The sequence below is a fragment of the Homalodisca vitripennis genome, chromosome 2, assembly GCF_021130785.1.
Source record: "Homalodisca vitripennis isolate AUS2020 chromosome 2, UT_GWSS_2.1, whole genome shotgun sequence".
Lineage (NCBI taxonomy): Eukaryota > Metazoa > Arthropoda > Insecta > Hemiptera > Cicadellidae > Homalodisca > Homalodisca vitripennis.
Genome location: NC_060208.1, coordinates 81,140,422 through 81,154,230, shown reverse-complemented (window position 1 = coordinate 81,154,230; position 13,809 = coordinate 81,140,422). Strand labels below are relative to the sequence as shown.

Here is a 13,809-nt window from a genome sequence, read left to right as displayed (position 1 = left end):
TGTGTGTATGTACCTCTTCACCTTTTCCCCAAACTGTTTGTTGTTTTCTCAGGCAAACATTATTTAACACTTTGTACACCTTAGTGTCAAATAAAATCAGAGATAAAGAATGCCCACTGTGACCACTTTTACCAATAGACCTACTTTTTCATCTTGGACTCTTACCATTAGTGTTTAATAAGATGAGCAAATCAAGGCAAAGAAGACGACTGGCTTTTATTTGTTTTGAAACAGAAATTTAAGGGAAGGCACTGTGTTATATCATGAGAAATAAACTGAAATAACTGTGTATCGAGGGATCCAACAAAATGTTATATGATAAACAGATGGACAGACTCTCTCACCTTTTGAACCCACAATTATTAATGGCATTCTAAATTGAACCATGAGGATCCTATATACCAAGCTTCATACTTTAGGACAGTTCTATCAAGAGTTACCTCATACATGGATGGACAGACAGACGGATTGCCCTTTGACCTAATAATCATAATCCCAATAATAGGCTTCTTTCTTGTACTAAGAGGATCCTATGTATAATAAGTTTCAAGTCTCTGGAACCTTTCTACTATAAGTTACCGCTCAGATGACACAATTTTAAGACATTTCTGCTGTTGTTGGGTCTTTAATAATATGATTAACCAATTGGAAGCTATAATTAGAATAACAATGTACTATTATTAGCTTATTGGCAATTTTACCACATTTTATTCATCAAACAATTCTATCTACCAATTATGAGTTATATCATCGATTAAACAATTTTTTCATTTCATATCTATAAAATGCTACTTCAACAGATACAGTTTTAATTTTTATCGTCTTCTAAGGGCAAAATACACGCTTAGACATACATAAATCAAAATCACTTAAATTGTTACTTCAAAATGATACCCTCAAAGCAGTGAAGTTTACTGGAATCACTTAAAGACATAATACCCCCAAGTTACAATCCCAAACTACAGTACATTAGCCCAATCTGAAAGCTGACAGTATGGATTGAATAAATCCCTGGATAAAAAATGGTAGGAGATTTTCAGCCAACTGACACTATAGATACAGATCTTAGGATGAGGCTGATCCGTGTTTTCCCTGGTCATAAGAACAATGGTATGATAGAAATCAACTTTACTCTAATTCATAAAAATGGCTTGTTTAAGGTATGACAGATTCAAATTGTCCATAAGTTAAAAGAGAATCCATCCTAGACTTAAAACAAAATCTACGGAATTAAAGGAGCACTCATCTTGTTTGTAACCTAGAGCATTAAATTCAAGAATCTTCAAAATGTATTTCATTAAGTGAATTTTCACAAACAGCATTTTTAGATATGTGTTGAGAATACAGGAAGAGAGAAGTATTCGAATAAAAGTACCTGTCTCCACGTACAAGAATCTCAATCCAGGCACTTTCAGAAAACACCTCCAGATCAGACCTCCTGGTGTAGTTGGTATAGTATTTCCTGCAGCCTTGTAAATAATTATCTGAGTGAAGGAGAGTGATACATGACCATCAATCTTAAAATTACTACACAATGAAATAGTAAAATTTTGGTTCTGTTTGTTTTTATTTTGGTACAATTTAACCTTCTAACCCCTGTAAACGAGTATACTCGCAAGCAGAGCACTTGCCATCAACGATACAATAGAGTATTCTCGCACCGTGCTATCGGCACTCTGGCAAAGTAACATGAGCTATCTTGCCGTGCCAGTCAGCTGTCTGATGTGACTGGAAGTGAGATCTTATACTATGTAGGGAGGGGGTGTTAGCTGGAGGGGGAGTGCCAAAACTTGAGAGGGAGGAGCAGGAATGACTTTGTCATTAAATCTGTCCTCTACATTGTTATTTTTTTCATGGCAATGGATCACAATATTGACAATGAGAATGAAATTGACCGTATATTGGTCATACAAGGTTTTGAGTTGGGAATTTATTATGATTTTTCAGAAGACGATGCAGATGTTGGTGATGAGTTTTATTGACTTAATTTATTTACTCAACAACACTTCCCAAGTTTTATCCCGCCAACTGAAAAAAGTAAACCCAACGAGATGTCTCGTATGCAGCACAACCACAAGGCGAGTAAAACGAAATGTGAATCCCGCTAACGTGTGTGAGATTTGCAAAGTCACTTTATGTTATGTTCCATGTTTTTCAGAATATCATAAACTAAAATACTTCTAGGATTGTATTCTAAAATTGCCATATAATAAAACAACTGTGGAATAAACTGTCTTATTTATATCCTGATAAAAATAGACCAATAAACTTTCGATGATTTCTTTAGGGGTTTAATTTAAATACACTAGACAATAATGAAAAAAAGTAAAAAAGTAATAAATAACATATATAGTTATCGAAGGTAAATTAAAAGACCTTGGTGCCATGGCCATCACCATGCCACATGCAGGTTCAGCTAAGGAAAACTCAGCGGCACTGGCACGGTCAGTTACACAATCTACAGCAGTCAAAGGGTTAAGAAGGTTTTGAGTATACAAAAATTGGATTACACATTTTTGTACAAAATAAGAAAAGAATTATACATTTTGACCAATAGAAAACAAAGTTATGACATTTTTTATCACAATATATAAATTGCTATTGGTATTTTAGGATAACACCTCAAAACACAATGGCACCAATAGAATTCCAAAAAAGGTCTGGCAGTAAATGGTCACTAAAGGGATTCGTGATGAAAATTACTTGACCAAAACCATTTCAAGACCTTAACTCAACTACCTTACTAGGAACATTCTATGAACCACAAATAATCATACCATCAGAAAGGTACTTATTCAGGTTTTAAAAAATTAATTCCTTGGAGCCACTCTTTTTTATTTGTTTAATAGACAAAATCAATAAAGCGTAACAATAAACTGTTTCACAACACAATCACTATCATCGATAGAACAACAAGCTAACACTAACTTATGTAAATCATGTTTGGTGTCAAATGCTTACACAGAGACATGGCTCGCATATGGCTGTATACGAAACCATTTCGTGTCAATATTAAAAATACTTTTGTGCAACTATATATATATTATATACAGTAAATAGTCTAGGAATGATTGTTAGCATTTACTTATACACTACAGTATTATGTTCCCATTATACCTATTGGTCCTCATAATAGTAACTTTACAAGAGGTTGAAAAAATATTGCACATGTTTTTCAAAGAGCAAAATAATTAGTAGCGATGGAAGTAAAAATTATTTAGTTAAATTAAATAAAAGTTAATATCACACATGACATTATCATGTCTAAACAATATCTGATCATAATTATATACTAATTATATATAAACCATTATTAATTATTTTTAAACTACTTAACATTTCAATAATATTTATTTTATCTACTGTAAGTATTGGTTAATGGAGAAAGAATCATAATAATTGTATATATATATATATATATATATATATATATATATATAATATTTTTTATTTAGTTTCATATATTTTACCTGACTTAACCCCTTAAGTTTCAATTTTTGTAGCTGTGTGTAGTAACTCTCTTCGAGTTTATTTTTTAATCATGTAAAATTATTTACAATGTTGGTAATGCTATTGTTTTATAGTTATAATGTAGTAGAAATGTTTGCTAAATTTTTGTGAATTTGCCATTAGAGATGTAGCAGTTAATTGGACCCATCCAAATCGTCAAACTATTCAAAACTGTTGTCATACTGCTTAATTAAAACACACAGTGAACACGCTATGAGTGTTTTCCCGTTACGAAAACTGACCATATATTTTGTTTATAGTTTCATACTTACCAACTGCAATGCAGTAGCAATTCAAATAATGATATTGTTGAGTTATTTCAGTTCAAGCTAGTCTCTGGTTTATTGAATTTCAGGCATAGCGTACAGATAGGTTATTGTTACATACAAAGCTGATTCACCGGTCTCAAACCTAGTATTGCAGTTAAGGGATTAAAATTGAAATCAACTCCTGCCCTCAACCTGAAGATAATAGTCTAAGATGTAACTAAATTATACCATTTTAATTTTAAATTAAACTTTATTCTTTCATTACGGTCTAGAATATTTGTTTCTCTAAATATTAAGCAATGACTTTGAAAATGTACTTACATTAAAATTTACACTTTATTTTAATTATTTATTTGAAAACAATATTTTTACATAAACAACGATACGGTTTTGAAAAAATTCAAAAAGTATGTGAATCATTGAGGTTTAATTTGAAGTGTAACCAGTCTTGAGTAGAGTAGAGTGTTGCAAAATACCAAGCGAATACGACACAGAAGGGTGGTAGGTTTAGTAAAGTAGTAAATGAACAAGAAAAAAAAGCAGAATTCATGACTGGAAAAGTAATAGGAAGCATAGTGAATAAGGATGTACCACTTGGACGTAAAAGTGATGAGATCTATACTATTGTATGAAACTGGCTCGGAAAATGGGACGAAGAGTGTGAGCACGTATTGACTTATTTGAGGAGCAGCACTGGATTGACAAGAACAGACAGAATAAGTAACAAAGTCACATGAAGAATAGTTGGTGAAGACCTAGTGATACAAAGGGTTGAAAGGAAGTGACTTGGTCCAAAGTATGGGAGAACAAAGGTGCTAAGGAAATATGATACATGTATATAAAGAGGGAGACCAAGAGAATGAACTAGGCATAGTTGGTTTAAGTTGGAGGTAAATGAAGGTATGCAGACGAAGGATCGGCTGAGGATGATAGAAAAGAAAATGATACTAAGTAGACCTTGTGCTATTAGATGATCCTTAGTTAGAAAAAGATGATGATGGCGTTAAAGCTCTGTGTTCAGGCTATCCCTACAGGTTGTATTTCCCTACTGTTATTGTCACCCATATTAAGTCAGCCTCAAGCCAGTATTAGAGCACATATTATTGCCTTTTTCGAGATACGTGTATGACACAAATACTACTCAGCAAGTAAGTTTTGATCTATATGAAGCTTAGATAGATGGGAGAATTAGCTAGGGTCAGAGAAGTTCAAAACTGTGATGATTGAAGGAATGTATCAAGCATGTCAAACTCATACATGGCAGAATTTTATAATGAAGGCATTGAAAAACTCGTGAGTCTCGATATGGCTTTAACTGTTTTATACAGGAGGCATATATGTAGGAAAGTGGATGATTGCTGTAACTTCAAGGTGTAATATAAAATGTCTTTATGTACTGGATTTTTTACAACTAACAGGAATGTACTCTCAGAGCAGTCTTAACTATATCAACCACTTGTTCACTAAACTATAATAATACTAAATGCTACAACTTATGTATAGTGACAGCACTGTAAAAAGAGTTATTATTACAAATCCAACCTGAAACTCAAATACGTGGTTAGAAATTATTGTCAGTTCATTAGTAGCATACATGATAAGAAGATCTTATGACAAAGAATAAATTTACATTCAAAAAAGTAATGTAAGACCAGCAAAAATTATTCTCCCTAATAATATTGCAATTACTTAGTACAACAACGTTTATTTGAAATCATAGTGTTAAAGTGATCAAATTTGTAATTTTTTAAACAAACTTATTAGTTTTTTCCAAAAACATGTATTTAGACATATAAGTGAACATTTTTGACATTTATTGAGTTTGATTCAACCTGATTTATTATCTATTAAGTCATCTCGCTCAATTCACCCAATTAGATGAAAACAAAACAATGTGACCAAAACGTTAATTACAATTTACCCGTTTGGCGTTTTTGAACAAAACTAGAAAAGCAAAACAAAGCTAATAGCTTAAAGATTCAATAGCGACCACTCTAATGACTAGAACTTTATTTTTGGCTGGTTAACGTATTAAAAATTCCTTACCCTGGACTAGCTCTACAACCTTCAAAAAAGAAAACAAATCAAACTTGGAAGATTGGAGAGTTCTATTTTGATCCCTCAGTTAACCTAGATTATCACATCAGTATAGTACAAATAGATGAGATATCACAACTGAGCACTCTAACCTTAATTATGATTGGGAGGGGGGGGTTCATTCGTTTATTTTGGCACTATGAATCCTAAATTAGGTGTTGCTAACACTAAAATGACACATCATTTTGATTAATTAATTTAAGTACAATAACAATTTATAAATCCGACCAAAACTTAAAATCCTAACCGAAAATATAACAAGTATAATACACTTTACTTACAATTTACAAACACTAAAATATGTTAATAATTAAAAACAAACAGAATCTACCAAATAAAATCTCCATCAAACTATACGATAAAATTTTAATCGTTGCAACTAATATATACTGTCGTTGAGGCACAACTTACTTACTCAATAATAAGGCAACACAAGAGTAATCAAGTGCATTTCCCGTCTCGTACTTACAAAAACGCAATACAAACTACACAACAATACAAGAGTAACGTACACTCATCGTAACAAAATATATTGTTACACTAAACAATAATCAATTAGATACCACAAACGTTCACAGAGTAATTTTGTAAAGTTATGAACTTCATTCAGTGATGCTTGAACACGATGACTGCGCAGACATCGCAGTGTGCGTGCTGTGATGTTAGACCACTCAGTACAGAGCTGCAGTCAAGGTGTTAAACAAAAATAAAGAGTAAAGTTACTGAGATAAGTCCTACCTTACTTAGTTTCCTACCTGTCTGTCTAAGTATTCAAAATCCAAACTCAATCGTTTAAGACCTAGTTTTACTAGTGATAACTTTGATTAACAATGGCAGCGCCATAAAAACAATTTTAAAATTAAAATCTTTTTATTATTCATAGTCGTAGAATTATGTAAAATGTTTCCAAACACATTTGGTTTTTTTTACATTTTTATTATTTTTTTAAATAAACATTTCAAACTTGTTTGCACTTTGTTTGAAAGTGAAAAAGTACACATTTCACAAAAAAACTGAATAGAGTTTGATTGTGTAACAATCATATCTTCAAATCACAATCATAATTTTGAAAATAAAAATAAAAAGAAGGTTTTAATACATGTTTGAGGGTTGAAAATGTTCTTACAAAATTCAAAGTCCACAGCTGACTTTTATATAATAAAGTGTAATATTCAATAGTTGCATAACAAAAATTTCAAATTTCAAAACATATCTTTACTGCTTTGAAAACTGCAACTGCCAAATAATTTTTCTGCCTTATTTCCCAAAAATGGCACTAGCAATAACAAAAATGACTAATGTTTTTAATATTCCACAAAAAACATTTTCATTTCTTACGTTTTTAAATCAAAACTCTGTACATGAATTTTCATGTTCTGGTACAACCACAATTATTTGGTGTATAATCGTAAAATATTTTGTTCCAATAAAAGTACACATTCAGTTGTTATGCACCTAATAAATAACGTCCAAACTTTTTGATGTTTTGTAGTTTATCTCTGTAACTCTAGTCATTTTATTACTGCAACATCATATTTAGTACAATTTCACAAATATATTTTTAAACGGCCATTTTAATACAAACAAAAGTTTTGCTCTCATTTCTAAGAGCTAAATTAGTTTAAGAGACAAATAATAATCATGAAAAGATAAAATACTGTACACAGAAAGAAAATTCATAAGAATATATAATATTGTTCATTAATTAACCACATACAGAAGTGTTTAACACAACCATAATGACAACCTAGAGTATACTGGACTAGAATACTAATTGCATTTTGGAATCTATCCCTCACACCGATTAAAATTATAGTTGTGAATGTTTTTCATTGTTACTGTACCATGTTACAACAAAATTGTAACACAAAGTTATGAGAACTGATATCTTATCTCTTCTTATAACACAAAATCCAAAACTCAACTTTTACACATGCAGAAAATGCAAGAAAGGTTTTTAAAACCACAGACTCGGTCTCAGAGTATTAGCCTACATGAAAAAGATGATCATCTATAAACATGTTTTTCTAAAATTCAGTAAATTGTATCAAATTAAATGTCATAAAATTAACTTTATACAATATACACCATAGATGTAAACTAATATGAGGTATACTTTTACAGTTGAATGTATTTTAAACGTAAATAAGGACATTTGTTTAACATTTTCTAGGAACAAGAAAGTTTTTAAAAAATCCGTGAATCTAATTTAAATTTTTTTTAAGTGGAAGTTATAATTTCAGATCAAGATAATTATGTACAAAAAATATTATTATAATTGATGTTGTGCTACATTACTGTGTTCAATATGGACCCTTTTATTTTAAAATAAATAAAACATTCTTTATTTTCGTGTAATAAGGTATCAGTTTTAACCTTAAACAGCACTATTATGACTATTAGGCCTCAAATTTCCAATATTTGAAAACAAATTTAACTAAGAAGAATTAAACAATTTATTTTACAGTTAAAAACAAAAAACAAGTGATAAAATAGATGAGCTCATGTTACATCATGATATGTAACTGATTCTCTATTCTTGTACTCGTGTTGTCTTGGTTCAAAATTGCATAATATACTTTACAAAGTGCCTACTTCAGATTCACTACCAACCACCACTTCCCAAGCAAAAATCTATCATTATACGAATTTTACACAAAATTAAGAATCAAATTTTTGAAAAGTGTCGAAGTCAAGCTTCACAACAAATAACATGTGTAACAAACTAAGATTATAAGATAAAACAAAACATTAACAAATTTCTTTACTCAACAACATAAAACAGAAACAACAACATTGTTTGATTTCAGGTTGTGGATTAGGCACATAAAATTTCTTTTGTGTGTTACTTTACTTTGGTGTATTTATTTGCTGATTTCTTTTGATTTACGTATTTTCTACATGTTTAACTTATATTTAGGCATTATTTCCTCGAAAAAGACCAGATATCAGTTCTCAAAATGAGAGTTCAGTCTAAGAAACATCACAATGTCACGTGTCATTTACAACTCTACAATCCTTTTACAATATATTAACTTATATATTATTAACAAAATAGTTTTAAAAATACTAAATTAAGAGCCAGCTTTAATGAAACGGCTTTGAATTTTATCCCATAAGAATAATCCTAAGACTCAAAACAAAACAGTATTATTTTGGTTGTAGAGTTATAGAATGTGTCTAATTTTTAAAATATGACAAACATGCATCCAAGCGCTTTTTTGTATTTCTTCTAAAATGTATACTTTTTGAATAACTAAACTTTAAAGTATACAAACATGTGAGGACTCTTTAATGAATAACCGATAATTTTTTTTTCATTCAAAAGCTTTTGGATGCGATTTAATATTATCTTTGAAAGGAGATACCTCTTATAATCCTACAATTAAAAATAAGGATGTGAAAATGTGTTTAATATCGTTCTTATGGGGTTAAAACCAAGCCAGAACAGCTACCTCTTAATATTACAGTGCTTCTTCCAATTGTTCTATATTATCTATAGGATAAGTACAAAGTCCAATATTAAATATTATCATAAGTACATACTCATGGTTGTACATATAAGTTCTTTTAATTTTCAGCAATTGAATTACCGGTGCTCTACTTTAACATATACTCGCAAGCCAACTCTAGCCTTAACACAGACAGCAGGTGGGACAACCATATTTATATTACATTACAAAATATTATTAATGATTTCAATAATATCGTATTATAAAATGTGAGTAATATCATACAGTAAAATACAACAAATTGAACGTTCAACTTATTCATTAATTAATACAACATTTAGTAACAATGTAACAAATTATTTACCAATTACAATGAAGTAAATAATGAGTTATAATATAAAACCCTCACGATGATGTTTAACTAACTAAAATCACATTATGTAGAACATTTTCTGTTTAAATCAAATAAGTGATATTTTGACTGTAGATTCAACAGAATGTTGTTGTTATTACAACGAACGAAGCTTGAAAGTATCCAGACTGTTATTTGAACAAAAAACCAACAAATACAGTAAGGCAAGTATTGGTGTGATATAGTTATGCTCCATTTAATTTTCAATTCAAATTTAACTTCTTTCCAACCTCACTCAGTCCATCTAGCACTTGGAACTACTTGGAATGTATGAGTACATTGTGATTTGATGGTGAACAAGAAAATGCTGAAAAATTGGATAAACAACAGCAAAATTTTCTTTATTAGTGCAATAAAGTTGTAATATCAAAGAGAGTGGAAAATTAAGTCTAATTGATAAGGAATATAGAGCATTAATTCCCTATTATCTTAAACAAAAACATACCAGATAAAATAAATCACAGTTTTATTTGTACACTGAGTGTCTACTACAAAATAACAATATATTGTCTTTTGTCTGATCTTAAGAAATAGTTATTAAAAGAGAGCTACAACATTTAAATATTTGTTAATAATTAGTTAAATCACCCTGAAGATTTACTAAGTAATGTTGTAATGTTCTAAAATGTTTTAAGACCATTAAAAAACTAATGCCTCAACTTTGTATGAAAATATTTATATAAAATCTAATGAAACTAAAAATACTATACTAAAGACTTAATACTATACTACAAATGAAGGAAACCTACAAAGGTCACTAAATTATCACAAAACCTTGTTTTTTAAGATGATAAATAGATACAATAATTGTATACTAATTAAAATTAGTAATTAATAATTGAAGTGAATAAATTCCTTACTTTTTTACATAAAATATTAGATGAAAATAAAATATAAGGCCACCTTGCAGACTGCTGGATATTCCGCCTCGTGGTAACTAAAATCCAAATAAAAACTTAAGGACATACATAAATGTCAGTTACTCTACTTGGTGGACTATTTATTGACTGCATTGTTCAATCTCAGTTAGAGTTTGAGTCTTTCTGTCCTTTTAAATCTCTTCCTTTGTTAATCTTTGTAGATCAAATCAACTGATTTGAGCTGTATAGATTGAGTAATGCGTTGTTTGTACAGTTGTTAAGTTTTGTACATAGTGCGGAATTTTGTTATCACTAAAGCAATTAGTTGTAAGTGGCTTAAGAATTATATACTGCAAGGCAAATAAACAGAAGAAGAAAAAATAAAAGTTAGTGATTGGTTTGGACAGGGTTGTTCAAAAGGGGGAGGGGGGAGAATTGTAGTTATGATAATCCCGGTGCCACCTGTTCTAGAAGCAACCCTGGGTCTGGATAAAGATTGTTCTTACCCATAAGAATTTAGTGAATGAATTAAAATACAAACCAAATGACAATCACAAATATAATAAGAATGGATCTAAAAAATTATAAAAATACAATAACACTATGTATATTAAAAAAAAAAACAAAGTACAGCAGTTAGCACTTCTAACCTAATCTCGTCGAAATGGTATCAAACCGGCTATGAGGCCTATTCATTACACTACCAGGCCACTGGATATATTTTTCAATCCGGTGGACTATATGGTCCTTATATTGTGTGCAGGAACCTTGACTATGAATAATATTAAATTTTTAACACAACAGTCCTCTATACAATTTTAAAATAGTGCAAGTTGAATTCAAGTTTTGTAACTAATAGTACATTAGGCAGGAAAGTACAGATTATTTAAATTTCAATCCTACAATAATTTATCAATTTTAAAAGTCATACTAGCTAAAAATATAAGATTCCTAATAATTATTTTACGATACAAAATATATAGATCTGTGTTATTTTCATGTAAAATAATTATACTAGCATACCAACATTTCAGTTCAATATATAAGACAGTATTTTAGTCCTATTAAAATATTTTGTAAGAGGCTTTGCCCACAACATCATTACGGTAGAACTTATTAGACTAACCGAATAAAACATACAAAACTTTGCTAAAACATAATTAAAAACTTCAATAGGATACTCAATAACTTATCAATCCTCAATTTAAGCCTATAGACCAAACATATAAATCATGTCTTAAATTTTTTATTGTTAGTACAGTAACTAGTTAAGAAAAATGTTATATTTACTCAGCCTTTTCCTAGAAGTTGTTCACAGGTACGAAAGGTTGTAGTAGGTTTAAGGGTAGGAAGTGGTGTTGCAGTAAGGCATGATACGACCATGGCTGCAGTGATCCTCCGTTTGACTAGTGACTACCATGTACAGCCCAGTCAGTGCTACCACCATTCCAAACACAGCCAGACCCAGGGCGGGCAACTTCTCACGAGACAAAAGGCTACCTGGGCACAGCTTCAGGTATGTGGCGGCAGGTAGCACAAAGGCTAGAGGCACTGCTGCCAACACGCCCTACAAATACCAGTTATCTAAAATATTTTAAAATAAAATCTATTAAACAATGTTTTCTTAACCCTTATAACGTCAGTATATCTTTTCACGACTTCCAGCAAACGGCACAATATTAAAAAAAAAAAAAATTAAATGTGTAAAGTTCATTTTTATTTTTACTTTCTATAATTATGGTAAGTATAAAAAAGTAAAAATTTTAAAATTATAAAGTCACTGTACTCAGGATCGTCAATGTTACGAGACATGTTATTTATCACTAATAATGAACACGGTACTTTGGAATTATACCGACCACACCCAGACATGAATCGTTATTTGACATTTTGCTTCTACTGATTACTAGATTAGCGTAGAACAATATTTGTCAATATAAAACAGGAATCATCTTATCGCAAACCCCTCCCCATCCTCAAACAGAGGTCAAAGTCGAGCGGTCTAGTAGATAACGTGATTGCAGAGTCTCGCCGCCCGTTCAGCTGGTGCGTCGCTTTGTTGTACTTCCGTGTTTTACCTCTACATTTCTCCAAACACAAAAATTCAATAAAAACAAACATGATCAAACTAAAACTAAACTCTTTATTGAAAAAACACTCAAAACTTGTTTTTATTCTTGATCATACTCCGCCACCCAAAATGCGAGTGCCATGCCTTCTCGTTGATGTCAACGAAAGAAAAACATCCCTCGAGATAGTACCTATCAGTAAAATATCAAATTCTAGAGGATCTGATCAGAAATATAAATTGAATTGTAATGGAAAGGCAATTATGTACTGCGCAAATCATGTGATGCCGCGTGGCCTGTCGTAATCGGGATTCTCGAGAAAGATAATATAACAGCGACAACAATATCGATCACAATGCATGGAAATGCTTGTAATTTTGTAATTAAAGAGTTGTTTTTTCGTTCTATCATGTTTGTTTAGCTATAAATTTATATTTTTGTGTTCTTCATACTGGTGTGGTCGGTATAATCCCAAAGTACCTGAACACTAAATAGGTGACACTAAACACTAAAATGACACTAAAAACACTAAATGAATACTAAAACTAAGATATCAATACTTTTAACAAATAAATAAAAACCATATAAACAGAAAACACAACGTAGGAAACCGACTCAGCGATGGTTAAACACGCACTACCTGAAGCCAAACTGCAAACAAAAGCGCGCGCGCTGTACGGCATCTGTGCCGTGTGGCGGGGAGAGTGTCTAGACACCGCGTCTATTGTTTCAAACAATGTAACGCGACAGCTATATTTTGACGTTTGACATAGGTCAATAACCCACACACATGGTTGACGCATACCGTTCGTTAGTGACATTGATCGGATTTAAAAGGAACTTAAATTTGCTATAGACGCAGTTTTGTGTCGATGCGCCGTACCGCGTCTTTGCCGTTTGGAGATAGTGACGTTATAAGGGTTAAAATAAAAATATGTCAAAACCTCAAAATTCAAATTTAAAAAATATGTAGTCAAAGTTCATTAAAAGGCCACTAGACTAATATTCAAAAAATTGTTTATTTTCCAGAATTGTATAATTTATTCTATTTAGCTATGTAAGAATTGTTAAACATAAAAATCTCTAAAGAATATCTGATGTAACATACAGCAGTTACGGTATATAATACTGCCCATACAC

The 13,809-nt window shown here is 31.0% G+C and overlaps 1 protein-coding gene across 1 annotated transcript in view; it reads right to left on the bottom strand.

Annotated features, from left to right (window-relative positions):
* Positions 1-2,828: 2,828 nt before the first annotated feature.
* The window catches only part of LOC124354255 (putative sodium-coupled neutral amino acid transporter 11), a 51,893-nt gene continuing 40,912 nt past the window's right edge, over positions 2,829-13,809 (bottom strand). The window contains exon 10 of the mRNA XM_046804575.1: positions 2,829-12,167. Within this exon, the coding sequence (XP_046660531.1) occupies positions 11,940-12,167 (228 nt within the window). The 3' untranslated portion in view covers positions 2,829-11,939. The remainder of the gene's footprint in view (positions 12,168-13,809) is intronic.